Source organism: Leucoraja erinacea, chromosome 22 (assembly GCF_028641065.1).
Source record: "Leucoraja erinacea ecotype New England chromosome 22, Leri_hhj_1, whole genome shotgun sequence".
Lineage (NCBI taxonomy): Eukaryota > Metazoa > Chordata > Chondrichthyes > Rajiformes > Rajidae > Leucoraja > Leucoraja erinaceus.
In genome coordinates, this window is record NC_073398.1 from 4,762,479 (window position 1) to 4,789,842 (window position 27,364).

Here is a 27,364-nt window from a genome sequence, read left to right on the forward strand (position 1 = left end):
GGAAGACTCGTGAAGATTTTTCAACACGTTGAAAAATGTCCACGAGAGCCCCGAGTACCGACGAGCGGCCATTACCGTAAATCTCCGAGTTCGAATCAGGGCAAACTCGGGAGAGCTCTTGGAATGAACCTGCACCGTGGGACAGGGCTTTAAGATAGACACTAAATGCTGGAGTAACTCAGCGGGACAGGCAGCTTCTCTGGAGAGAAGGAATGGGTGACGTTACGGATCGAGACCCTTCTTCAGACTGAGAGCCAGGGGAGGGGGGGACATGGAAATATGGTAAGGTGTGAAAACGAGAGATCAAAGGGGACGATGCTCAAGGAGAATGTAGAACGGTTCATTGTCGGCTAAGGGGAAGTTGACAACGATGCATACATACAGTGCAGATTTAATCAGGAGGCCAGTGGATCTAATCGGAGAACTAGGATGGGGGAGGGATGGAGAGAGAGGGGAAGCAAGCGTTACTTGAATTTAGAGAAGTCAATGTTCATACCGCTGGGTTGGAAGCTGCCCAAGCGAAATATAAGGTGCTGTTCCTCCAATTTGCATTGGGCCTCACTCTGACAGTGGAGGAGGCCCAGGACAGAAAGGTCAGTGTGAGAATGGGAGGGGGGGGTTGAAGTGTTTGGCAACCGGGAGATCACGTTGTCCTCCAGCACTTTGTAAGTTTCTTCAGATTCCGACACATGCATCTCCTCGTGTCTACTTTCTAAAATGTAGGTGCATTGAACCTTTTGAAGGAACTGCAGATGCTGGCTTACACTAAAGATAGACACAAAATGCTAGAGTAACTCAGCGGGACAGGCAGCATCTCTGGAGAGAAGGAATGGGTGACGTTTCAGGTTGAGCCCCTTCTTCAGACTGCTGAATGCCTATCTTCATTGCACCTTAGTATCAGCAGCATGAAAGAACCATTCAAACACTGAGATTGACACAAAATGCTGGAGTAACTCAGCGGGTGAGGCAGCATCTATAGAGAGAAGGAAATGGCGACGTTTCGGGTCGAGCCACTTCTGAAAAATGGTCTTGACCCGAAGCGTCACCAATTCCTTCTCTCCATAGATGCTGCCTCACTCGCTGAGTTACTCCAGCATTTTGTGTCTACCTTCGATTTACCAGCATCTGCAGGTCTTCCTTAAACATTCCAACACTGGGATTATCTGACAATGCTTGAGGTAGAGTGTATAATTCCATTAAAGACCGCGATCCGTGATTGCTGATATGTAAGGTGAGTAAATAATTCTGTTTTGATAGACATCGCCTTGCATTAACAATCCTCTCGCTAAAGCACCAACAAGCCAGCCTTTCAGGTCCCATTTATCCGGTAGTCTGGGTCGTGGAGAAAGAAAGGGATGTGTTTCTGTCAACGCAGAAACTGTAAGTGTGTTGAAGCGTGAGTGAGTTATTTAGATTTGGCGACATAATTGGCACTGTGATGCCACAAATGGTGCAGTGCTGGAGTTCTGGTAGTCCCCGAGGACTTTGCTGTGGCCAGTGCCGGATTTAGATGAAGAGAGGCCCTAAGCTGTTCCACTTGTGAGGCCCCCAACGACCGGACAGCCATGGCGGCCAAATCTCCCACAATTCAAAGCGAGGGAGAAAGTGCCCAGCGCCGACCAGTTGCCGTTGCAGTGCGCATGCGCAGGGCGGCCGATGATGTGCTGGCCGTGGTTGTGCGCGTGTGCAAGGCGGCCTGCCGTGCCGGCGGATGAGGAGCGAGCGGAGCCCGGCGGCCTGGACACGGATAGCGGGGGGGAGATGGAGAGAGAGAGATAGAGAGGGGGGGCCGCCCAGAGTTGAACGGTAGGTGTTCTGCCTTGGCCGGAGGCCCCCCTAGACCTCGAGGCCCATCAATTTTTTCGGGGGGCCCCCTAGAAAGTGGGGGCCCTAAGCTATAGCTTGTTTAGCTTATACGTAAATCCGGCACTGGCTGTGGCATGTTATGTTCTCACCAAGGCAGTGTGGGATTCCTCGGCATCCTCCCGTTCTCTCCGACATCTCAACAGCATGCAGGAAGGAACTGCAGATGCTGGTTTACACTGAAGCCAGACGCAAAATGCTGGAGTAACTCAGCGGGTCAGGCAGCAACTCTGCAGAGAAGGAACAGGTGACGTTTCGGACCGAGACTCTTCTTCATTCTAAGAGTCAGTATAGAGGGAAACTAGAGGTATGAAAAGGTTCAGGCCAAATCAGAGCCGGCACCGATGACCAAGTTAAGGTGGAGCCCACAATGGTCCATTGTTGGCTGTGGAAAAGGTGATAACGAAGGGATACAAACAGTGAAACTAGCAGGATGACTAAGGTGGGGGAGGGACGGAGAGAGAGGGAATGCAAGGCTTACTTGAAATTAGATATTCATACCATGTGGGACGGAACTGCAGATGCTGGTTTACCAAAGACAGACGCAAAAAGCTGGAGACACTCAGCGGGACAGGCAGCATCTTTGGATGGAAGGAATGGGTGATGTTTCAGGTGAAGACTCGACACGAAATATCACTTGTTCCTTTTCTTCCAAGATGCTGAAGTTACTCCAGCATTTGTGTCTATCTTAAATGTTCATACCGCCGGGGTGTAAGCTGCCCAAGCGAAATATGAGGTGCTGTTCCTCCAGTTTGTGTGTGGGCCTCACTCTGACAGTGGAGGAGGCCCAGGACAGAAATGTCAGTGTGGGAATGGGAGGGGGAGTTCAACAGCATGCTGGCAGGTTAATGGCCGCTGTAAATTACCCCTCATGCCGGTAAGTGGCAACAAATCACGGGCAATAAGGATAAGTATGTCAGGGAGAGTAATGGGCCTGTGTCACTTGGGTGATTTTTTAGGCGACTGTCCTAGCTGTAGCAGGTTGCCGATAAACTGGGGACTGGACCCCTCCCCGCCTGCCATGACAATGCCTACAACAACTTACCACCTAGTCGATGTCAAGCTACAGCAAGCTACCGACAACCGGCGACCCATTAGGACGTCCACCTATGACCACACCTACGACAACCTACGACCACGCAGGCGACAACCAAAGTCAACCCACGTCCACCCGCGACCCTGTCGGAGACAACTGAGGATAATTCAGTCGCCGGAGCCTGTCCCCGGTTGACGTAGGTAGTCGCCTATGGAATTCACCGAAGTCAGTACCGCCGCCAACATACGCCGCCTGGCGACAACCCACGACAGCACCTACGTCACGAGATGTCAAGCTACGCTCATTTTTTATTTATTTATTTATTTATTTTTACAATAAAACAACCCACTGGCTGCAGCTACGCGCACTCATTGGCGTCAAACCCACTTCGTAGCCGAAATGTTTTCAGGCATGTTGAAAATCCAGTCGGTGACCAGAAAGACGTTAAAACACTCTTTTGGAACACCGACTGAGGAGACCTCACCCCAGGTCCCCAATGTATAGAATCCCTGCGTAGAGGGACCCCCACTGGGGAAGCTACGCTCATTGGCATCAAACCCACTGTAGCCGAAATGTTTTCAACATGTTGAAAATCCAGCGGCGACCAGAAAGACGTTACGACTCTTTGGGCGATTGAGGAGACTACTCACGACCATACTTATTCAAAAATAAAACGTGTTACATTTTTGGCGACACCCCGGCAACCATGTGGCGACAGCCTGTAGTCGCCTAAAAAATCACCTAAGTGGGACAGCCCCTTAAGTTGTAATGCTACAGGAAATGGGGGTGTGTGGAAAGAATAACCAGGATTACTCTATCAGGATAGAGCATGGTTCTAATGGGCAGAATGGCCTTGTAGGTATGTTTAGTTTAGAGATACTGTGAAACCAGGTGTACACTGGTCACCACCGTACACTAGTTCTATCCTACACGCACTGGGAACGATTTACCTACAAACCCACACGCATTAGGATGTGGGAGGCCAGCGGAGAACCCGGAGAAAACCCACGCGGTCACGGGGAGAAAGTGCAAACTGAACAGATACAGCAACCGTAGTCGGGATGGAAACTGGATCTTGGTGCTCTAAAGGGCCTGTCCCACTTACGTGTCCTTGGCACGCAAATTACGCGACCTCATGGTCGCGTTGAGCCGAGACGGTCCCGGGAAGGTCAGGCGCGATTACATGCGTACGCACCGCCGTCTGGAGCGCGTGACGTCATTTGAAGATGGACACAAAGCTGGAGTAACTCAGCGGGACCGGCAGCATCTCTGGAGAGAAGCAATGGGTGATGATTCGTGTCGAGACTCTTCTTCAGTCTGAAAAGAAGGGTCTTGACCCGAAACGTCATCCATTCCTTCTCTCCAGAGATGCTGCCGGTCCTGCTGAGTTACGCCTGCATTTTGTGTCCATCTTCAATTTTCTTGGCCCCGCTCTGGGAGTAGAAGTGGGGGCGGATTCGGACCGCAACGGCCGTGAGCCCCAGGCCGAGTTCGGCGATCGTTTGCCCGCTTCTGCTGCTGTTGGAGGTGAGACGTTGTGCCGCGCCAGGGTCTTGGGCCTGTCCCACTTTGGCCGTCAGTTACGCGACAGGACGTTGGCGAGCGAAGATTTTGTTCACGACAAAAATTTCGGAGCCCGGCGCGATGTCGCGCGCAACTACATACCCCTCTGCGCTTCTCAGTGGGACCGGCCCCGCACGGCCATATGATCCCCGTGCCCCTCAACGTGACCACGAGGTCGCGTAATTTGCATGCCAAGGACACGTAAGTGGGGCAGGGCCTTAAGGCAAAATTTGGAAAAATTCCACCCTTCCTGATAAGATACAATAACCTCCAGTCATTTTAATTTAGTTGATAAAACATTGTATTAACTGAAATCCCCAACTTAATCCAACAAAAGCTAAACTCATGGTCCTTCCCCGCAGAGCCTTGGCGTTAACTTAACTTCTGTACCATTTTACAAGGTCATTGTGCTGACAGCATTGTGAATGTTGCCAAAATGTAACACTTGTTTTAGTTTTTAATGAGTAACAAATGGCTTTGTCATTTTGGGCCTATCTATGAATGATATCCGCGTAGAACAGCAGCAGCCTGCTGCCTTTTCAAGGAATTAGATTATTTCCCCAAAATTAAACTTTACTCATAATTGCATATCTACACTGTTCAAAAACCGTGCAAAACACTTAATACTGTCTGAACCTAAAGTCTGAAGAAGGGTCTCGACTCGAAACGTCACCCATTCCTTCTCTCCAGAGATGCTGCCTGTCCCGCTGAGTTACTCCAGCATTGTGTGTCTATCTTCTTAATACAATCAGTGGCATGGGCGGCACGGTGGCGCAGCGGTAGAGTCGCTGCCTTACAGCGCCAGAGATCCTGACTACGGGGACTATCTGTACGGAGTTTGTACGTTCTCCCCGTGATCTACCTTGGTTTTCTCCGGGATCTTCGGTTTCCTCCCACACTCCAAAAGAAGTACAGGTTTTGCAGGTTAATTGGCTTGGTGTAAATGTAAATTGTCCCTAGTGTGTGCGTAGGATAATGTTAGTGTGCGGAGATCGCTGGTCGCTATGGATTCGGTGGGCTGAAGGGCCTGTTTCTGCGCTGTATCTCTAAAAATGGGAGAAAAAAAACATTCAATGTGTCTATGCATGCAATATTGCTCGTGTTATCCGTTCCCTTGTTTGAGGGGTGTTCCCACCGACTCTGCCCCTCAATGTTCAGCAGCGGAGGGACCCTAGACTGTGGTCCTCCCCCACGGGGCCTTGGCGTTGGATGCACGGACTTCACTACGTCCCTCAGCACGTACTCCTGCAGTCTGCAGCGGGCCAGTTGGCAACATTCCAGTTGAGTTTAGTTTATTGTCACGTGGTACAGTGAAAGGCTTTTGTTGTGTGCTAACCAGTCAGCGGAAAGACAATACGTGATTACAAACAAGATATTCACAGTGTACAGATACATGATTAAGGGAATAATGTTCAGTGCAAGATAAAGCCAGTAAAGTCCTATTAAAGATAGTCCGAGGGTCTCCAATGAGGTAGATAGTAGTTCAGGACCGCTCTCTGGTTGTTGGTAGGATGGTTCAGTTGCCTGATAACAGCCGGGAAGAAACTGTCCCTGAATCTGGAGGTGTGCGTTTTCACACTTCTGTACCTTTTGCCCGATGGGAGAGGGGAGAAGAGGGAGTGGCCGGGGTGCGACTGGTCCTTGATTATGCTGCTGGCCTTGATCAGCAGCATAATCTGATGATCAAGGTGAGGTGTGGATGGAGTCAATGGAAGGGCGGTTGGTCTGCGTGATGGTCTGACGGATGTCTGGCTCTGCTGGGAGACCAACGAGTTTCAGGCGGGCTAAAAGAACGCCTTTCACCGACCGGGTCGATGGTCTGCCTCCGAGTGTGTCCCTGGGAACAGCCCGTGAGTCAGAGAGTCCTCTGTTACTGCGCTGCTCGGGTGAAGCGAGACTAGGAACCTTGCATCCTTTTCCTGTGCTGCTTAATCTAATGAGGTGTGGAAATTGCCACATGCTGGGTTTTTTTGGTGTTAAAACATTAGCTTTAGAGGGTAGACAAAAAAATGCTGGAGAAACTCAGCTGGTGAGGCAGCAACTATGGAGAAAAGGAATAGGGGACATTGTGGGTCGAGACCTGAAACATCGCCTATTCCTTCTCTCCATAGATGCTGCCTCACCCGCTGAGTTTCTCCGGCATTTTTTGTCCACCTTCGATTGTTCCAGCATCTGCAGTTGTTTCTTAAACATTAGGTTGAGAGGGATATGGGCCAAACGCAGGCAGGTGGGACTACTTTCAGTTCAGTTCAGTGTACCGAGGTACAGTGAAAATATTTTGTTTTGTGCTAACCAGTCAGTGGAATGACAATACATGATTACAATCAACCCATCCACAGTGAACAGACACAGGATAAGGGAGTAACGTTTAGTACAAAATAAAGCCAGCAAAGTCCGATCACGGGTAGATAAAGGGTCACCAATGAGGTGGACAGTAGCTCAAGACAGCTCTGTAGTAGAGAGGTTCTTCTGCAGTTGTACTGGGCTCTGGTAAGACCACATCTGGAGTATTGTGTACAGTTTTGGTCTCCTAATTTGAGGAAGGACATCCTTGTGATTGAGGCAGTGCAGTGTAGGTTCACGAGATTGATCCCTGGGATGGCGGGACTGTCATATGAGGAAAGATTGAAAAGACTGGGCTTGTATTCACTGGAGTTTAGAAGGATGAGGGGGCATCTTATAGAAAGATATAAAATTATAAAAGGACTGGACAAGCTAGATGCAGGAAAACTGTTCCCAATGTTGGGCGAGTCCAGAACCAGGGGCCACAGTCTTAGAATAAAGGGGAGGCCATTTAAGACTGAGGTGAGAAAAAACTTTTTCGCCCAGAGAGTTGTGAATTTGTGGAATTCCCTGCCACAGAGGGCAGTGGAGGTCAAATCACTGGATGGATTTAAGAGAGAGTTAGAGAGAGCTCTAGGGGCTGGTGGAATCAAGAGATATGGGGAGAAGGCAGGCACAGGTTATTGATTGGGGACGATCAGCCATGATCATAATGAATGGCGGTGCTGGCTCGAAGGGCCGAATGGCCTCCTCCTGCACCTGTTTCTATGTTTCTAGTTGCGTTAGGATGATTTAGTTGCCTGATGACAGCTAAGAAATAACTGTCTCTGAATGTGGAGGTGTGCGTTTCCACAGCTCTATAGCTTTTGCTAGTGTAGATGGGACATGTTGGTCCGTGGGGGCAAGTTGGGACGGAGGGCCTGTTTCCACGCTGTATCACTCTGAGTCTGACTAAAGGTTCAAAGGAATAGGGGCAAATGTGGGAAGGTGGGACTAGTATATATGGTGAATCTTGGCTGTGTATGTGTGTGTGCATGTGTGTGTGTCACTTGTCCAGAGTAGAGGAATCGAGAACCAGAGGGGGGGAGATTTAATAGCAACCTGAGGGGTATCTTTTCTACACAAAGGGTGGTGGATGTAAGGAACGAGCTGCCGGAGGAGGTAGTTGGGCTATGGACTATCGCAGTGTTTAAGAAGCAGTTAAACAGATACGTGAATGGGACAGGTTTGGAGGGATATGGGCCAAACAACAGACAATGGACAATAGGTGCAGGAGTAGGCCATTCGGCCCTTCGAGCCAGCACCACCATTCAATGTGATCATGGCTGATCATCCCCAATCAGTACCCCGTTCCTGCCTTCTCCACTACCTTTAAGGGCCCTATCTAGCTCTCTCTTGAAAGCATCCAGAGAACCGGCCTCCACTGAGGCAAAGAATTTTACAGACTCTCAAATCTCTGTGAGAAAAAGTGTTTCCTCGTCTCCGTTCTAAATGGCTTACCCCTTATTCTTAAACCGTGGCCCTTGGTTCTGGACACCCCCAACATCGGGACCGTGTTTCCTGCCTCTAGCGTGTCCAAACCCTTAACACAGGCAGGTGGGACTGGTGTAGATGGGGCTTGTTGGTCGGTGTGGGCAGGTTGGGCCTATGGGCCCGTTTCCACTCTATGCCTCTGCTATGGTGAGTCAGCCTAGTGCTGCTTGCGGAAGATGTGTGCAGATTGAGAACTGTACAATCAGATTTCCCTCTCTGATACGGAGCTGAAACTGGCAATGCCGTTTTCCTGTTGACTCTTTGCTGAGGTCTCGCATCTCTCAGCCTGCGGCCCCCGGCAGGTGCGATCACCGCAGCTGCTCTTAAAGGGGCAACGGACAGCACAGCCACAACCCTCACACGTGTCAAAGACTAGAGGGCATCGCTTTAAGGTGAAAGGGGCAACGTTTGAAGGAGATGAGGAGGAATTTCTTTCGTCAGAGGGTGGTGAATCTGTGGAATTCATTGCCACACAGTCAAGTCAAGTCAAGTCACTTTTATCTATATAGCACATAAACAAAACAACTCTCGTTGGCCAAAGTGCTTTACATTGGTATAAGAATAGTATAACAAACAACAGTGGTTCATAGATTATACACATACATAAATACATACATATAGCCCTCGCTCAGAGGACGTCAAGAAAGGCTTGGGTGTAAAGATGAGTTTTAACTCTCGACTTAAAGGAGTCGATGGAGGGGGCGGTTCTGATGGGAAGAGGGATGATGTTCTACAGGGCGTCAATTGTTATTTTTAAGGCAGAGATTGACAGATTATTGATTAGTACGGGTGTCGGGTTATGGGGAGAAGGCAGGAGAATGGGGTTAGGAGGGAGTGATAGAACAGCCATGATTGAATGGTGGGGTAGACTCGATGGGCCGAATGGCCTAATTCTGCTCCGAGAACTTATGATGTTGTGAAAGTCCCCTAATGCTGGATTGTTTCTTTATGAACCGTTTGTCACCAGCTTCCCTGCTCTTGGAGATACTCATGAGATGTGTGGAGCATGTTTTTTTCCACAGAAGGTGGTGAGTGGCTGGAATGTGCCGCTGGGGTGGCAATGAGAGGCTGAGACGGTAGTGGCCTTTAGTTCAGAGAGTTTAGAGATACAGCATCGGGAAACAAGCTGTATCTCTAAACTAAACTAAACTAAATCTGATGAACATAGAACGGTACAGCCAAGGAACAGGCCCTTCGGCCCACAATGTCTGTGCGGTATATGATGCCAAGCCCAACTTTTTATTTTCCTGCACATAATCAATATCCCTCCATTCCCTGCATATCAACGTGCCAATCCAAAAGTGCCGTCCTTGTACCTGCCTCCAACACCAATCCTGGCAGCACATTCCACACACCCACCACCCCCTGAAAAAAAAAGTATGCCCTGCACTTCCTTTAGACTTTGTCCCCTCTCACGTTAAAGTGACGCCCTCTTGTTTTCAAGGTTTCAGGATCAGTTTATTGTCACGTGCACCATTTAACAATAGACAATAGACAGTAGGTACAGGAGGAGACCATTCGGCCCTTCGAGCCAGCACCGCCATTCAATGTGATCATGGCTGATCATCCCCAATCAGTACCCCGTTCCTGCCTTCTCCCCATATCCCCTGACTCCGCTATCTTTTAAGAGCCCTATCTAGCTCTCTCTTGAAAGCATCCAGAGAACCGGCCTCCACTGCCCCTCTGAGGCAGAGAATTCCACAGACTCCACAACGTACAGTGAAATTCAAATAATCATACGGCCACACTAAACAAATGGCAACAAGACACTCAACTATGTAAAAGTGAACATAAACATCCACCACAGTGGATTCCCCACATTCCTCACTGCCTTCTTCTTGTGCATGGCGTGCACAGCCTAAAGTTGTAGGGCAACTTGTTGTATTTGATCTTATTTGATTGTGCATACTGGGTTGATTGCATTCGTCGATACAGGGCGGACCACGTGAAGGTTGCAATCTCCCACCCCATTCCTCACTGTGATGGAAGGCAATAAAGTCCAATCATCTTCCTCTTTATTCTCCCGTGGTCGGGGCAGTCGAACCCCCCGCAGCCGGCGGTCGTAGCTCCCGCGTCGGGGCGGTCGAAGCTCCTGCGGCTTGGAGTTCCTGAAGTCGGTCTCTGACCGGAGACCGCGAGCTCTGCGGGCATCCACCTTTGGAGCCCCAAAGTCGATCCTTGACAGGGATCGCGGGCTCCGTGACGGTTAGCCCCGTAAGCTTCCGCGGTGAAGCTCTCGAAGTCTGTCTCCAGCAAAGGCCGCCAACTGCTCGATGTTCGGCCGCAGTGTGGACTGAGACACGACACGCAAACAAAAATCCCATTTCTGTAGCGGTAAGAGATTAGAAAACGTTTTCCCCCCAACTCCCCCCCCCCCCCCCCCCCACCCCCACCCCCACATAAACAAGCTAAAGAACACTAAACACATACATTTAACATACTAAAAAACAACAAAAAAGGAAGGGACACACAGACTGTTGGCGAGGATTATTATGTCCGTCCAACCACAGAAAATGGTTCTGTCTACTCTATTTGTGTCTCTCATCATTTTATATACTGTAAACCCTCGGTATAACAGACCCTGGGGGAGGGGCGTGGGGGAGGGGCATGGGGAGGGGGGGGGGGTTTTGTTATTGTCGATTGTCCACTTTCACCGAGTAAACGATTATCATTGTATGTAGTTGAAACAAAGAACTGCAGATGCTGGTTAATACACAAAATGACACAGTGCTGGAGTAACTCAGCGGGTCAGGCAGCATCTCTAGAGAACATGGATAGGTGATGTTTCGGGTCGGGAACCTATATCAGACTGATTCGGTCTGCTGAGTTACTCCAGCACTATGTGTCGTTTCGCATTAAAACGAGGTGTCGATGCCGCGAGCCCTTCTCCACCCGCCGCACGGTCCAGTGACACGGTTGTGTTCAATTGGAGCCAGATTCAAAACTAATAATATTAGGAATGTCAGAGGGCTGCCCTAATCTAACGATATCTGAAAGACGCTTCCTTGACTACGGTTTAATAACTTCGAAAAAACTTATACTTAAATTCTGGAAAAAGATAACAGTCCCTACAGTGAAGATGTGGATCACAGAAATGACCGAGACACTACATCTACAAAAAATAAGGCTTTTCTTGATTGACAAACCAGATCAATTTTCCAAAATATGATCTCCTTTTATTGAATTTCTTCAACAACATAATGGTTGAACACAAACTCAAAACCGACGCTAGAGTCGGGTGAGCGGGCGTATGGAAGGGTAGTGGGATATATCTCCACTTCTTTCACTTCTTCCTTAGTTCTGGGGTCTTTCTTTTTTTCTTTTACCTGTCTTTCTCGAAATTCTTTCTTTTCTTTTTCTTTTCTTCTTTTTTCCTTTTTTCCTTTTTTCCGATTTAGTTATTAGTTTATAAAATGTTAAAATTGAAGCAGTACGAAAATTGTACAACTGTTATGTCGATTACTTTCTCTTTGTACAATTGCTTCTAATAAAATAAATATTTAAAAAAAGAAATTAAAAAAAGACATGGTTGTTGTTGCGGCTCACGTTGTCGCCCCTGGGGACAGCGCTTTCTTCAGGCCGCCGCCACCACAAACAGGACGCGCTCGGTCACCCTGGGGCTCCCTCCCCTCTCGCCAGCTGCTGCTTCTTCCTGTCGGCTGATGCATCATCCACTGCCCGCTCCACTGCTCCCCCCTCCTCCTTCTCCCCTCGCTCTGTCCACTCCACCGCTCCCTCCTCCACTCTACCTCCTCCTCCTCACTGACATCTTCCCAAGACGGAGTGTCATCTGCAAACTTGCCAGCCAACCCATCTACGTTTACGTCCAAGTCATTTATATGTCACAAACGACAGAGGTCCCAGCACAGATCTATCTATCACAGACCTCCATCCAGCCTGAATGTTGCCCTTCCGCCACAACCTCTGTCCCCTCAGTACACCAGTTCTGAATCCATAAGACCAAATACATTGTAGACTCACAGTTCAGTTGATTCACAGCTTAGAATGAGAGTCGTGGCCTCTCCCTCACAATCTTGCAGGGTGACTAAAATCCATGTACACAACATGTAGGGGCGGCACGGTGGCGCAGTGACAGAGTTGCCACCTCGCAGTGCTTACAGTGCCAGAGACCTGGGTTTGATCCTGGCTACGGGTGCTGTCTGTATGGAGTGCGTACGTTCTCCATGCGATCTGCGTGGGTTTTCCCAGAGGACTTCGGTTTCCTCCCGCACTCCAAAGACGTACAGGTTTGTAGGTTAATTGGCTTGGTATAAATGTAAATTAATCATAGATTAATACAGTGTGGAAACAGGCCCTTCGGCCCAACCTGCCCACACCGGCCAACAATGTCCCAGCTACACTAGTCCCACCTGCCTGCGCTTGGTCCATAACTCTCCAAACCCATCCTATCCATGTACCTGTCCAACTGTTTCTTAAATGATGGGATAGTCCCAGCCTCAACTACCTCCACTGGCAGCTTGTTCCATACACCCACCACCTGTGTGGAAAGGTTACCTCTCGGATTCGTATTAAATCATTTCACCGTCAACCCATGTCCTCTGGTCCTCGATTCCCCTACTCTGGGTAAAAGATTCTGTGCATCTACCCAATCTATTCCTCTCATGATTTTGTACACCTCTATAAGATCTCCCCTCATCCTCCTGCGCTCCATGGAACAGAGACCCAGCCGTCTCAACATCTCCCTGTAGCTCACACCCTCTAGCCCTGGCAACATCCTCGTAAATCTTCTCTGAACACTTTCAAGCTTGACAATATCTTTCCTATAACATGGTGCCCAGAACTGAACACAATACTCTAAATGCGGTCTCACCAACGTCTTATACAACTGCAACATGACCTCCCAACTTCTATACTCAATACTCTGACTGATGAAGGCCAAAGTGCCAAAAGCCTTTTTGATCACCTGATCTAGCTGCGACTCGACCTTCAAGGAACCATGCACCTGCACTCCTAGATCCCTCTGCTCTACAACACTACCCGGAGGCCTACCATTTACTGTGTAGATCCTGCCCTTGTTCGACCTCCCAAAATGCAACACCTCACACTTCTCTGTATTAAATTGCCTAGTGTGTGTGTATAGGATAGTGTTAATGAGTGGGCGAGGACACGGTGGGCCGAAGGGCCTGTTTCGCGCTGTATCTCTAAACTAAGCCAAAGTAAACAACATCCACCGTCCTGGGCTCATCGATCTCCTTCGTCACCTCCTCAAAAGACACAATCAGGTTAGTAAGAGGGTGGTTCTGTGGCAGCCATGACGAGTCACACCCTCTTCTCCCCTCTCCCATCGGGAAAAAGGTACAGGTGAGAAAATGCACACCTCCAGATACAGGTGTTTCTTCCCAGCTGTTATCAACTGAACCATCCTACCACAACCAGAGACAGTCCTGGCCTACTATCGACCTCATTGGTGTCCCTTGGACTATCTTTGATCGGATTTTATTGGCTTTACCTTGCACTATAAATTATTCACGTTAATCCCTTTATCATTGTGGATGGTTAGATTGTAATCATGTATTGTCTTTCTGCTGACTGGTTAGCACGCAACAAAAGCTTTCCACTGTGTCTCGATCAGTTAAAGGCCTGGATAGGGTGGATGTGTAGAGGATGTTTCCACTCGTGGGAGAGTCTAGGACCAGAGGCCACAGCCTCAGAATTAAAGGACGTTCCTTTGAGTAGGAGATGAGAAAGAATTTCTTCAGTCAGAGGGTGATGAATCTGTGGGATTCATTGCCACAGATGGCTGTGCAGGCCGTCAATTGATATTTTTAAGGCAGTAATGGATAGGTTCTTGATTAGTATGGGTGTTAGGGGTTATGGGGAGGAGAATGGGGTGGAGAGGGAAAATAGAACAGCCATGATTAAATGGCGGAGTAGACATGATGGGCCGAATGGCCTAATTTTGCTCCTATCACTTATGAATATGGACAATAAATAAATATCAAATAATATAATAATATATATAAAAATTAAAAATAAATAAAATACAAAGAAAGTTGTTTTCAGGCTTAAGTTGAAAATCTCAATGCAGATGAGGTTTGTGTTGGGTCTTGCGATAATGAGAATGTTACACAGCATTGAAAAAAGTGCCAGTGTGAAGGAAAAGTGCAGCAGATAAACAAGGGGACCACAGAGATGGACCACAGTGTATCAGACTCGGCTTCTCACTGAGGGAGAGCTGTGCGGTGTGAGTTATTCTCTCAGATGCGGGCACTTCTGGTCACCACCATTACTCGAGGGATGTGGAGGCTTTGGAACAGATGCAGTGGAGGTTTACCAGAACGATGACTGGATTAGAGGGGTATTAGCTACTGGGGCGAGGTGGGACAGGCTTGGATTTTTTTTTTTTGATTGCGGGGAGACCTGATTGAAGTATATAAAATTCCGAGAGGCAAAGATAGATAGGGTAGACAGTCAGAACCTTTTCCCCCACGATGGAAATGTCAAATACTTGGTGAGAGGGTCAAAGTTTAAAGGAAATGTGCGGGGCAAGTTTTTTTACACAGAGGGTGGTGGGTGCCAGGAACGCGCTGCCAGGGGTGGTGGTGGAGGCAAGTTCAAGTCAAGTTCAAGTGAGTTTATTGTCATGTGTCCCTGTATAGGAAATGAAATTCTTGCTTTGCTTCAGCACACAGAACAGATCAGTGTGTCCATATACCATAATATAAATATATACACACATGAATAAATAAACTGATCAAGTGCAAATAACAGAAAATGGGTTATTAATAATCAGAGCTTTGTCCGAGCCAGGTTTAATAGCCTGATGGCTGTGGGGAAGTAGCTATTCCTGAACCTGGTTGTTGCAGTCTTCAGGCTCCTGTACCTTCTACCTGAAGGTAGCAGGGAGATGAGTGTGTGGCCAGGATGGTGTGGGTCTTTGATGATACTGCCAGCCTTTTTGAGGCAGCGACTGCGATAGATCCCCTCGATGGAAGGAAGGTCAGAGCCGATGATGGACTGGGCAGTGTTTACTACTTTTTGTAGTCTTTTCCTCTCCAGGGCGCTCAAATTGCCGAACCAAGTCACGATGCAACCAGTCAGTATGATACGTTAGTGGTATTTAATTTTATTTTAGGCACACGGATATGCAGGGAATGGAGGGATATTGGATTTGTGCAGATGGATAAGTGACGCATCATGTCTGACACAGATATTGTGGGCCGAAGGGCCTGTTCCTTGCAGCGCAATGCAGTGGTCCACGCGGAGTTAGCATAGAACAGGAGGCGTCTCTCTGCCATAAATAAATATAAAATAATAATATAAAATAATCTATATCTTACTAAAACTCTCATCTTGACCACTTCCTGACTGCGTTGTAATTAAATTTGCGCAAAAATGATCTCCCATAGCGCTACGATTTTACGCCACCTTACTCACCTTATTCTCCTCTACTGCAAGTCAAATACGTTTTGTTCCGATCGGTGAAATAGTATGAAAGTTATGAAGGTTTTGAAGGTTCCTCCTCCCCCACACCACCTCTACCCCAACACCCTCCCTCCCCAGAGTGTTGGAACATTGCTTTGGGGGGACGGGTTGCGTTGGGGGAAGCAGGTGAGTGGTGGTATATTGCGTTGGGGAACGGGTTGCGTTGGGGGGGTGGGGGGGGGGGGGGGGGGGGGGGGAGGGGACACCAGGCCTCCCGTGTGACTGGGACCCATTGGGTCCCACTTAGTCCAGTAAAAATATAAAATCCATCTTAGCCCACCAGACTGCCTGGTCTTCCATCATTGTTATGTAAGCGTGTTTCTCTAAGCCATAATAGCACCTACGATTCAAACAAAAATATTCTGATCTGAAATCGACCTACAAATCTGCACGTCTTTGGGATGTGGGAGGAAACCGGATCACCCGGAGGAAACCCACGCAGTCACAGGGAGAATGTGCAAACTCCACACAGGCAGCACCCCAGGTCGCGATCGAACCCGGGTCTCTGGCGCGATGCGGCAGCAGCTCCCCCAGCTGTTTTGAGCATTTGTTTGTAGTTTTGCGCATCTGTTTATAGAGCAGGCTGCTGAGGCTGGTACCCAAGGTCATTTGGACAGGTTCATGGATAAGGAAATAGACGGAGGGCCTCGACCCGGAACGTCACCCATTCCTTCCCCGGAGATGCTGCCTGTCCTGCTGGGCTACTCCAGCATTTTGTGTCTATCTTCGGTGAAAACCAGCATCTGCAGTTTCTTCCTACACATGAGAAAAGTTTAGAGGGATATGGGCCAAACGCGGGCAGTTTGGACCAGTTTGGTGAGCATGGATAAGTTAGGCTGCAGGGCATGTTTGCTCAAGGTGACTGCATCTACTATCCTCCTGCTAGTTTCTGAGACCAGCATTGGCCCACTACCTTGTGGCCTGCTAAGCCTTTCAAACCTCTGTGCCCTTGCAATAGCACTGGAGGAATCCCCTTCCCCTTTCAGTTCCTCCACAGCTGCCAGCTGCGTGTTTAGCCTCTGAAGCCCTTAAATCCTCTGCTTTTCCTGTACTGTGTGGTGCTCCTCAAAACTTTGTCTGACCAAACCACTGATTAGAGTCATACAGCGTAGAAACAGGCCCTTCGGCCCAACGTTCCCACACCGGCCCACATGTCCCAGCTACACTAGTCCCACCTGCTTGAGTTTGGCCCATACCCCCCCAAACTTGTCCTATCCATGTACCTGTCTAAATGTTTCTTAAACATTGCAATAGTCCCTGCCTCCAACTACCTCCTCTGGCAGCTTGTTCCATACACCACCACCCTTTGTGTGGAAAAAGTTACCCCTCAGGTTCCCATTAAATCATTTTCCCCCCTCACATTAAACCTGTGTCCTCTGGGCAAGAGACTCTGTGCGTCTACCTCATGAATGAAGGTTTATGATTGGTTACCTATCTTGAAACTCCTATGGCTTGGTGTTAAACTTGTGTTTCATGACATACCTGTTAAACACCTTGTGTGAATATCTAATTACAAATACAGGTAGACCTGTTGTATTTCGATAGTTGCATTCTGAAGAAACCGTGTCTGATAGAAAATTGATTGCTTAAAACCGGTCACCACGTTAGTGGTTACATTGGGGGGCGGCATGGTGGCGCAGCGCCAGGGACCCGGGTTCGACCCTGACTACGGCTGCTGTCCGTACAGAGTTTGCACGTTCTCCCCGTGGCCACGTGGGTTTCCTCCGGTTTCCTCCCACACTACAAAGACGTGCAAGTTTGTAGGTTAGTTGGCCTCTGTAAATTGTCCAGGATAGAACTAGTGTACGGGGTGATCTGTGGTCGGCACGGACTCGGTGGGCCGAGGGTCCTGTTTCGGTATCCATGTAGTAAAGAAAGTAAACTCAATGCTAGCATTTATTTCAACAGGGCTTGTATACAAAAACTGAGATGTAATGCTGAGGCTCTATACGGCGTTGGTCAGGCCGCATTTGGAATAGTGTGACCAATTTTGGGCACCATATCGGAGGAAGGATATGCTGGTTCTGAAGAAGATCCAGAGCAGGTGTAATTGAATGATCCCAGTAAGGAATCGGTTAACCTATGATGAGCGTTTGTCGGCACTGGGCCTGTACTCGCTGGAGTTTAAGAAGAATGAGGGGGACCTCATTGAAGCAGATAGAATAGTGAAAGGCCTGGATAGAGTGGATGTGGAGAGGATGTTTCCACTAGTGGGAGAGTCTAGGACTAGAGGTCACAGCTTCAGAACTAAAGGACGTTCTTTTAGAAAGGAGACGAGGAAAAAATTATTTAGTCAGAGGGTGGGAATCTGTGGAATTCTTTGCCACAGACGGCTGTGGAGACCAAGTCAGTGGATATTTTTAAGGCAGAGATTGATAGATTCTTGATTGGTACAGGTGTCAGAGGTTATGGGGAGAAGGCAGTAGAATGGGGTTAGGAGGGATAGACCAGCCATGATTGAATGATGGAGTAGACTTGATGGGCTGAATGGTCTAATTCTACTCCTATCACTTGAGACTTTATGATCTTATGTTTCCACGTTGTATCTCTAAACAAAACGGAACAATTATGTCATTGGTTGCCGGAGCTAGAGAGCTTCCGACTCGCAATAACAATGTTGTTCCTCAAATATCGCTGTTTATGGTTGTTACTACAAGCTAAAAATACTGAAGACTGTGTGGTAAATTGGTCAATTGAGTGTTGTACAATGTGTGAATAGAAGCAATTGCTTCAATGGCCACCCAGGGATAAACAAGCCCTGGTTTCTTAAGAAACAATGGTGTCTGATTGCTGCAGGGAGATTACATGGAAACAATTTTTTTCCTAGACTTGTTTTTTTACAAAACAGCTTTTTTTCCTGCTTGTCAATTTCCAAATGAACTTTTAAGAGGTTTGCAATTTCCCGATCGCTAAGGCGATAAACATCCATTTGATCTGTATCATACAAATGGCGCTCTCTGATTCATTCATTGCATGACATCCAGCTTGCGGTGTGAAAAGCTAGACTCTCTACGTTGACCTCCGAATTTCTGAATGTCTCTCTGTTTTCTTTTTATCAGACTGCCTTTTCAAGGTGTGTCCCATGAACCGTTACTCAGCACAGAAACAATTCTGGAAAGCAAAACAATCGAAGCAAGGGAACACAGAGGCCGCGCTGCTGAAAAAGTTGCAGGTATCTACACATCGTTTATCCCATTAGGGGCAGCACAGTGGTGCAGCGGTAGCGTTGCTGCCTCGCAGCGCCAGAGACCCGGGTTTAATCCGGGTGCTGTCTGTATGGAGTTTGTACGTTCCCCCTGTGACTGCGTGGGTTTTCTCCGGGTGCTCTGGTTTCCTCCTACTCTCCAAAGATATACAGGTTTGCAGGTTAATTGGCTTCGGTAAGTTCCGAGTGTGTGTAGGTTTGAGCAGGGGTGATCGCTGGTCGGAGCGGACAGTGGGCTGAAGGGCCTGTTTCCGCGCTGTATCGCTAAAGCCTAATGTAAAGTCTAATAGGGGCCCTTATCCTGAGAGTGCACAGTGATACACATCACTGAACGCATTGTAGACACAAGGAACTGCAGATGCTGGAATCTTGCGCAGAATACAACGTGCGGGAGTACGGGCAGTCATGGTAGCGCAGAGGTAAAGTTGCAACCTTACAGCAAACACAGCGCCGGACACCCGGGTTGGATCCCGACTACGGGTGCTGTCTGTACGGAGTTTGTACGTTCTCCCCGTGACCTGCGTGGGTTTTCTCCAAGATCTTCGGTTTCCTCCCACACTCCAAAGACGTACAGGTTTGCAGGTTAATTGGCTTGGTGTAAATGTAACAATTGTCCCAAGTGGGTGTAGGATAGTGTTAGCGTGCGGGGATCGGTGGTCAGCGTGGACCCGGTGGGCTGAAGGGTCTGTTTCCGCGCTGTATCTCTAAACAAAAAACTTGGCAGGTCAGGCACCACCTCTAGGAAATATGCATGGGCAACGTTTTGGTTTGGGCCAACTTCTTCAGACGGCATTTATTGTGGCCAGTCTTGGTCGGCCTGCTGTAGGAAAGATGCCATGAAGCTGGGAAAGGTGCAGAGAAGATTTACCAGGGCACGAGGGCCTGAGCTATAGGGAGAGGTTGAGCAGGCCTGGGATTCTATTCCCTGGAGCGCAGGAGGATGAGGGGTGATCCTATAGAGGTGTATAAAATCATAAGGGGAATAGACAGCTTGAATGAGGAGGCACCCAGGATTAGGGGAGTCAAAAACTAGAGGGCATAGGTTTAAGGTGAGGGGAGAATCTGAGAGGCAACTTTTTCAAACAGAGGGTGGTGGGTTTATGGAACGAGCTGCCGGAGAAAGTAGTCGAGGAAGGTCAGTAGCAACATTAAAAAGTGAGAGAGACACAAGAAGCCGCAGATGCCACAATCCTGAGCAAAACACAAAGTGGCGGAGGAACTTGGCGGGTCTGGCAGCATCTGTGGAGGGAATTGACAGATGACGTTTCAGGTCGGGACCCTTCTTCAGTCCCAAAATGACCTCCGCTCATTCTCTCCACAGATGCTGCCTGACCTGCTGAGTTCCTCCAACACTTTGTGTTTTACACTGACAAGACATTTGGGCAGATCCATGGATAGGAAAGGTTTTGGTGGGATACGAGGCAAATGATACTAGCTTAGATGGGGGATCTTGGTGGATGTGGATGGGTTGGGCCGAAGGGCCTGTTTCCATACTGTTCGACTCTATCACTCAAGATATAAAAGTAATCAAACCAGGCCCTTCAGCCCAACTTGCCCACACCAGCCAACATGTCCATTCTACACTCGTCCCACCTGCCTGCATTTGGCCCAAACCTGTCCTATCCATGTACCTGTCCAAATGTTTCTTAAACGTTGAGATAGTCCCAGCCTCAACTACCTCCTCCAGGAGCTCATTCCATACACCTACCACTCACTGTGTGTGCACCTCTATTAGATAAGGTTTTGATGGTCCCCGTGGTGGCACCACCTGTGATGGTTCTCAATCCAAGGAAAGTGGGGTCACACCGCAGGCACCCGGAGTTTAATTCGTGAAGACATGGGCGAACCCCAGATTGTTGTGTATTACTGTGTGCATGTGGGTGTGAGTGTCTGGGTGTGTGCATGAGTATGTGGTGTGTGGCTGTGCATGAGTGTGTCGTGTGTGTGTGCTCTGTGCGTGGGATGTGTGTCTGTGTGCTGTGTATGTGGTCTGTGAGAATGGGGCCTGTGTGTGCGTGCGTGTTTTCTGTGCATGTGTGTGTGTGTGTGTGTGTGTGTGTGTGTGTGTGTGTGTGTGTGTGCCTGCGTGTGTGTTTCTGTGTGTGTGTGTTGTGTGTGTGTGTGTGTGTGTGTGTGTGTGTGCGTGTGTGTGTGTGTGTGCGTGCATGTGTGTGCGTGCATGTGTGTGTGCGTGTGTGTGTGTGCATGTGTGTGTGTGCATGTGTGTGCGTGCGTGTGTGGCTGTGTGTGCGTGCATGTGTGCACGTGCATGTGTGTGCGTGCGTGCGGCTGTGTGTGTGTGCATGTGTGTGCGTGCATGTGTGTGCGTGTGCATGTGTGTGCGTGCGTGTGTGTGCGTGCATGTGTGTGCGTGCGTGCGGCTGTGTGTGTGCGGATGGAGATGGGTAGGGAATTCTTTTGTGGGAAGATGTTTGCAGGACCCGCTCTGATATCTTATTGCTGTGTAAAGCTGATGAAAATAACAAATGTTCTTTGCAGCAAGCAGCTGAATTGGAACAGAAGCAGAATGAGGTGGAGAAGAGAAAGCTACTGGGCGAGGTTGTCAAGTACAGCAACGTCATGCAGGTGAGCTGCTGGCTTGCAGACACAAGGAACTGCATGCGTGGGAATCTTACACGGAACACAAAGCACTGGAGTCAATTAGCTTGCCAGGAGGAAGGAACTGCAGATGCTGGTTTACATCGAAGAGAGACACAAAATGCTGGAGTAACTCAGCGGACAGGCAGTATCGCTGAAGAAAATGAATAGGTGACGTCTCAGGTCGAGACCCTTCTTCACTTGCACCTCTCTACCAGTTTTCTCCCCCCTGCTACAATCAGTCTGAAGAAGGGTCTCAACCTGAAATGTCACCTATTCCTTTTCACCAGCGATGCTGCCTGACCTGCTGAGTAACGCCAGCATTTTGTGTCTATCTGCAGTTCTGTACGTCTCCTGAAGGACAAGAGAGGTCAGCGTCACGGACTGATCCTCTGAGTACCACTTGGCCACAAACGTCACCTATCCCTTCTCTCCAGAGATGCTGCCTGACTCACTGAGTTACTCCAGCATTTTGTGTCTACCTTTGGTGTAAACCAGCATCCTACACAGTACACTGAAGATAGACACAGAATGCTGGAGTAACTCAGCGGGACAGGCAGCATCTCTGGAGGGAAGGATTGGATGACGTTTCGGGCCGTGACCCTTCTTCAGACTGAGAATCAGGGTATAGGGAGACCCAGAGACAGGGAAGAGTAAGGTGTGAAAACGAGAGATCAAAGGGGATGAGAATCAAAAGATCATTGTTAGCTCTGGGGAAGGTTTCAACGAGGCACACAATCAGTAACATTGAATCGGGAGGACAGTGAAACTAGTCGGAGAACTAGGATGGGGGAGGGGACGGAGAGAGAGGGAGAGCAAGGGTTACTTGAAGTTGAGAGATGTCAATGTTCATACCGAAGATAGAGACAAAAATGCTGGAGTAACTCAGCGGGACAGGCAGCATCTCTGGAGAGAAGGAATGGGTGAGGTTTCAGGTGGAGACCCTTCTTCAGACTGTGAGTCGGGGGCGAGGGAAAGGAGAGACCCTGCACAGTATGATCATTTGTAATCGCTGCGATGGGGAGCTCAAGGCAGCGTGTTAGCAAGACACGTGTGCTGGGGCCGTTTAACGTACAAGATCAGGTCATACCTGTGAATGTGTTCACCCAGATCAGACACTGCACCTCATCATCACATCCTGTGCTCAGTACAAACGCATCTTTGAGATGAGCCCCCCTCTCAGGGTAGCCCACGTAATGGCTTATGAAGCACAAGCCCAGACGCAGATATAAGTGTAGACACAAGGAACCGCAGCTGCTGGTTTACTTAAAAAAGACACAAAGTACTGGAATAACTTCACTTGTCACAGGAGATTAGAAAACGGCACGGTGGCGCAGCGGTAGAGTTGCTGCCTCACAACGCCAGAGACCCGGGTTTGATGCCGACCACGGGTGCTTTCTGTACGGAGTTTGCACGTTCTCCCCGTAAGCTGCGTGGGTTTTCTCCGGGATCTCCGGTTTCCTCCCACGCTCCAAAGACGTACAGGTTTGTAGGCTAATTGGCTTCTGTAAAATTGTAAATTGTCCCTAGTGTAGCTTGAAGGGCCGAATGGCCTACTCCTGCACCTATTGTCTAGTGTGTGTGTGTGTGTGTGTGTGTGGGATAGTGTCAGTGTGCGGGGATCGCTGGTCGGCGCGGGGCTGGGTGGGCCGAAGGGCCTGTTTCCGCGCTGCATCTCTAATCTAAACCAAAGTAAATCCAAATTGTGGGTGTTGTGTTTGTAATTCTCTGTGTATATTTGCTCGCAGCTGCTGCACATAAAAAGCAACAAGTACCTCACTGTCAACAAAAGACTGCCGGCACTCCTGGAAAAAAACGCCATGCGGGTGTCCTTGGACTGTGCGGGGAACGAAGGCTCCTGGTTCTACATCCAACCTTTCTGGAAGCTGAGAAGTGAAGGTGACAATGTGAGTTGGGTGGACCTGCCACTTGCCATGAGAGCCTTTATCAGTTCATTTATTCATGTGTGTAGATATTTATATCATGGTGTATGGACACGCTGATCTGTTTTGTAGTCAATGCCTACTATGTTCTGTGTGCTGAAGCAAAGCAAGAATTTCATTGTCCTATACAGGGACACATGACAATAAACTCACTTGAACTTGAACTGATGGTTTGGTTCATGGCCAGAGCCACTACACTCAGTAAATGTGCAGGAATGGACCACAGATGCTGGTTTAGACCAAACAAAGACCCAGAATGCTGGAGTAACTCAGCGGGACAGGCAGCATCTGTGGAGAGAAGGGATGGGTGACGATTCAGGTCCAGACCGTTCTTCAGACTGTAAGGCATTCATTGATGGAATTCATTGCCACAGAAGGCTGTGGAGGCCAAGTCAATGGATATTTTTAAGGCAGAGATACATAGATTTTTGATTAGTATGGGCGTCAGGGGTTATGGGGAGAAGGCAGGAGAATGAGTTCATAAGTTCATTTATTGTCCCATACACCAATTGGTGTAGCGAAATTCATTGGCCAGGTCTGTCATACAATTTAAAAAAGCTACAGACTCAGAAAACACATTTTGACATAAGTATCCACCACAGTGACTCCTACACATTCCTCGCTGTGATGGATGGCGAAAATAAATTTCCAAGTCCTTCCCTTGTTGTTCTTCCTCGGTCGGGGGCCTCGAGCCCCCGTTGACGGGACGGTCTTGACTCCCGCAGTCGGCGGCGTTCGGGCCCTCTGCGTCGTTGCGATGCGCTCCTGCATCGGGGGGGGTGTTAGCTCCCCCGCGCCGGGCGATCAAACCTCGCGTCGGGGCTGGACGAACCTTCTGCGGCGGCGGAGCTCCCGACTAGCCTCTCCCGAGACTGAGAGCCCTTGATGGTAAGTCCGCAGGCCGCGGTGGGAGCGATCCCAGGCAAGGGATCTGCTCCGATCGTAAGTCCGCAGAGCCCGGATGGTAAGTCCCAGCTCCAGCGATGCTAGGCCACAGAATGTGATTCAAAACTTGATCACCTCTCCGGGAAGGTAAGAACCTGAAAAAAAAGGTTCCTCCAACTCCCCCCCCGCCCCACATAAAACAAACAGAAGAACATTAATAGAAATGCTTTGCTTTGTTAAAATCATGTCGCAGACCTAAGCTGGGCAGTACACAAGTGTGGCCACGTTTCTGGCACCGACATGGTTACAAAAGTTTTTAAACATTCATAGAGTGATACATTGGAAACAGGCCCTTCGGCCCAACTTATTTTATGATACATGCCCAGCTGTAAGGGAACCTGCATTTCGTTGTCTCAAATTGAGACTAACCTGTCAATAAATTTTTGAATACAATACAACTACAGAGCCTGCCAGAATGTGATCAGAGCCTTTTTCAAAACTGATCACCTCCAGGAAGTGTAAGAACCTGAAAAAAAAACGTTTTCCAGGAAGGTAAGAGATGAGGGGGGGAAAGATTTAATATATGAATCCGCCTCATGGAATGAGCTGCCAGGGGAGTAATTCGGGCAGGTACATAAAACAATTTAGAAGAACATTTGTGAAGGTGCATGCTTTGCTAAATTAAAATAGGATATTGTACAATGGACCTAAGGTACTAGGTACGTACACAATTGTGGCCATGTACCGAGGCACCGACATGGTTGACAACAAGTGGACACATTCAGTCTTGAGTGATACATGAGTGGAAAGATGGCCCAACTTGCCCACAACATGACCAACATGCCCCGAAGGGCCTGCACTCCATGTTGCCAGGACTAGAGGGTGTGAGCTGTCCATATCCCTACTATACCTGTCCTAGCCATGTTGCAAATGTTTTATCTACTATCTACCGCCTGCCACCACTCCTGGCAGAGCCTTTTTCCCGGGACGGCAGAATCTGGACCCAGATGGCATAGGTTGGAGGTGAGGGGGGAAGGATTTAATATGAATCTTAGGGGCATGGAATGAGCTGCCAGGGGAGTAATTCGGGCAGGTACTGTAAAAATATTTGTGAAGGTGCATGGATGAGAAATATTCAGTAGGATATTGGTACAATGTGGTGCGTATGGTACTTGGTATGGTACTTCATTGGTCACCTGTACCGAGGTGTAGCAGTGGTACGTTGACACAGTCAAGCTTGTGGACAAATGAGATTAGGTTAGATGGGGCATCTTGTTCAACATGAACGAGTTGGGCCGAAGGGCCTGTTTCCATGTTGCCAGGACTAGAGGGTGTGAGCTGTAGGGAGAGGTTGAGTAGGCTGGGTCTCTATAACATGGAGCGTAGGAGGATGAGGGGAGATCTTATAGAGGTGTATAAAACCATGAGAGGAATAGATCGGGTAGATGCACAGTCTTTTACCCAGAGTAGGGGAATCAAGGACCAGAGGACGTAGGTTCAAGGTGAAGGGGAAAAGATTTAATAGCAGTAACTTATTCACACAGAGGGTGGTGGGTGTATGGAACGAGCTGCCAAAGGAGGTAGTTGAGGCTGGGACTATCCCATCGTTTAAGAAACAGTTGGACAGGTACATGGATAGGATGGGTTTGGAGGGTTATGGAACAAGCGTAGGCAAGTGGGACTAGGGTAGCTGGGACATTGTTGGCCGGTGTGGGTCACGTTGGACCGAAGGACCTGATTCTGTACTGTATCACTCTGCCACAACGCCCTTTCCAAACAAAAATACATTGAGCAGATCTTTTCTTGTATGTGTTCAAACGGGCGACTCTGGATATGTCTAACTGTGTACAGACAAAGGTTGGTGAGAGTCGCAGAATAATGGCTGTCGAGGACTCGATGGGCCAAAGGGCCTGTGTCCATGCTGTATGACTCTATTAATGAGCCACTTTTACCGAACCTCCAGCAGCCATTGCTGGCTTCCTCCCTCTGGTGAAGGCTCACTACTTGCTCATGGCTCAGTGTCACAGCTTGCGATAGTCGGACACAAAGTGCTGGAGTAACTCAGCGGGTCAGGCAGCATCTCTGGAGGCAAGGTGTCATAGTGTCTTACAGTGTGGAAACAGGCGGATGTTTATGTACAACTTGTGTCTTGGGTCTATGTGTTTGTATGTATGGCTGCAGAAACGGCATTTCGTTTGGACCTCAAGGGGTCCAAATGACAATAAATGTATCTTATCTTATCTTATCTTATCTATCCATGTCTAAATGTTTGTTAAACGTTGCGATAGACCCTGCCTCAACCACCTCCTCCAACAGTTTGTTTCACACACCCACCACCAGTTGTGTGAAAAGGTTACCCCTCAGATTCCTATTAAACCTTTCCCCCCCTCTCATGTTAAACCCATGTCTACTTGTTCTCGATTCCCCAACTCTGGGCAAGAGACCTTGTTCGTCTACCCGATCTATTCTTCTCATGATTTTGTACACCTCATACCCCTCATCCTTCTGCGCTCCAAGGAACAGGTGACGTTTCAAGTTGGGACCCTTCTTCAGACTAATACCAAAACTAATTTGGGCTGAGATAGTGGGAGTTGAACTCACGACCTCCTAGATAATTGTCTGCTGTTGGATCCAGTGAGTCAAACGTAGCCACAACTGAAGCAACGTCTCCTTGTGAGTCTCTGACAAGTTATGGGTCTCAACACTTATCCCATCTCTGTTTACTTTGAATAAGTCACCTAGATCAAATCTTAGTTTAGTTTAGAGATACAGCGCAGAAGCAGGCTCTTCGGCCCACCGAGTCCTCACCGACCAGCGATCCCCATACACTAGCATGATGCAGGGATGACACGGTGGCGCATCGGTAGAGTCGCTACCTCACAGCGCCAGACACCCTGGTTCGATCCCGTCTACGGGTGCCGTCTGTACGGACTTTGTACGTTCTCCCCGTGACCTGCGTGGGTTTTCTCCAAGATCTTCGGTTTCCTCCCACACTCCGATACGTGCAGG

At 48.7% G+C, this 27,364-nt stretch overlaps 1 protein-coding gene across 2 annotated transcripts in view; it reads left to right on the forward strand.

The window, feature by feature from the left end:
• The window catches only part of itpr2 (inositol 1,4,5-trisphosphate receptor, type 2), a 387,486-nt gene that overhangs the window by 52,756 nt on the left and 307,366 nt on the right, over nt 1-27,364 (forward strand). For both annotated transcript variants that reach the window (XR_008725216.1, XM_055652809.1), the window contains exons 3-5: nt 18,784-18,896; nt 21,429-21,515; nt 23,276-23,434. Coding sequence is in view for 1 of the 2 variants with exons in the window: in XM_055652809.1 (XP_055508784.1) it covers nt 18,784-18,896; nt 21,429-21,515; nt 23,276-23,434 (359 nt within the window). In the remaining variant the exon portion in view is untranslated. The remainder of the gene's footprint in view (nt 1-18,783; nt 18,897-21,428; nt 21,516-23,275; nt 23,435-27,364) is intronic.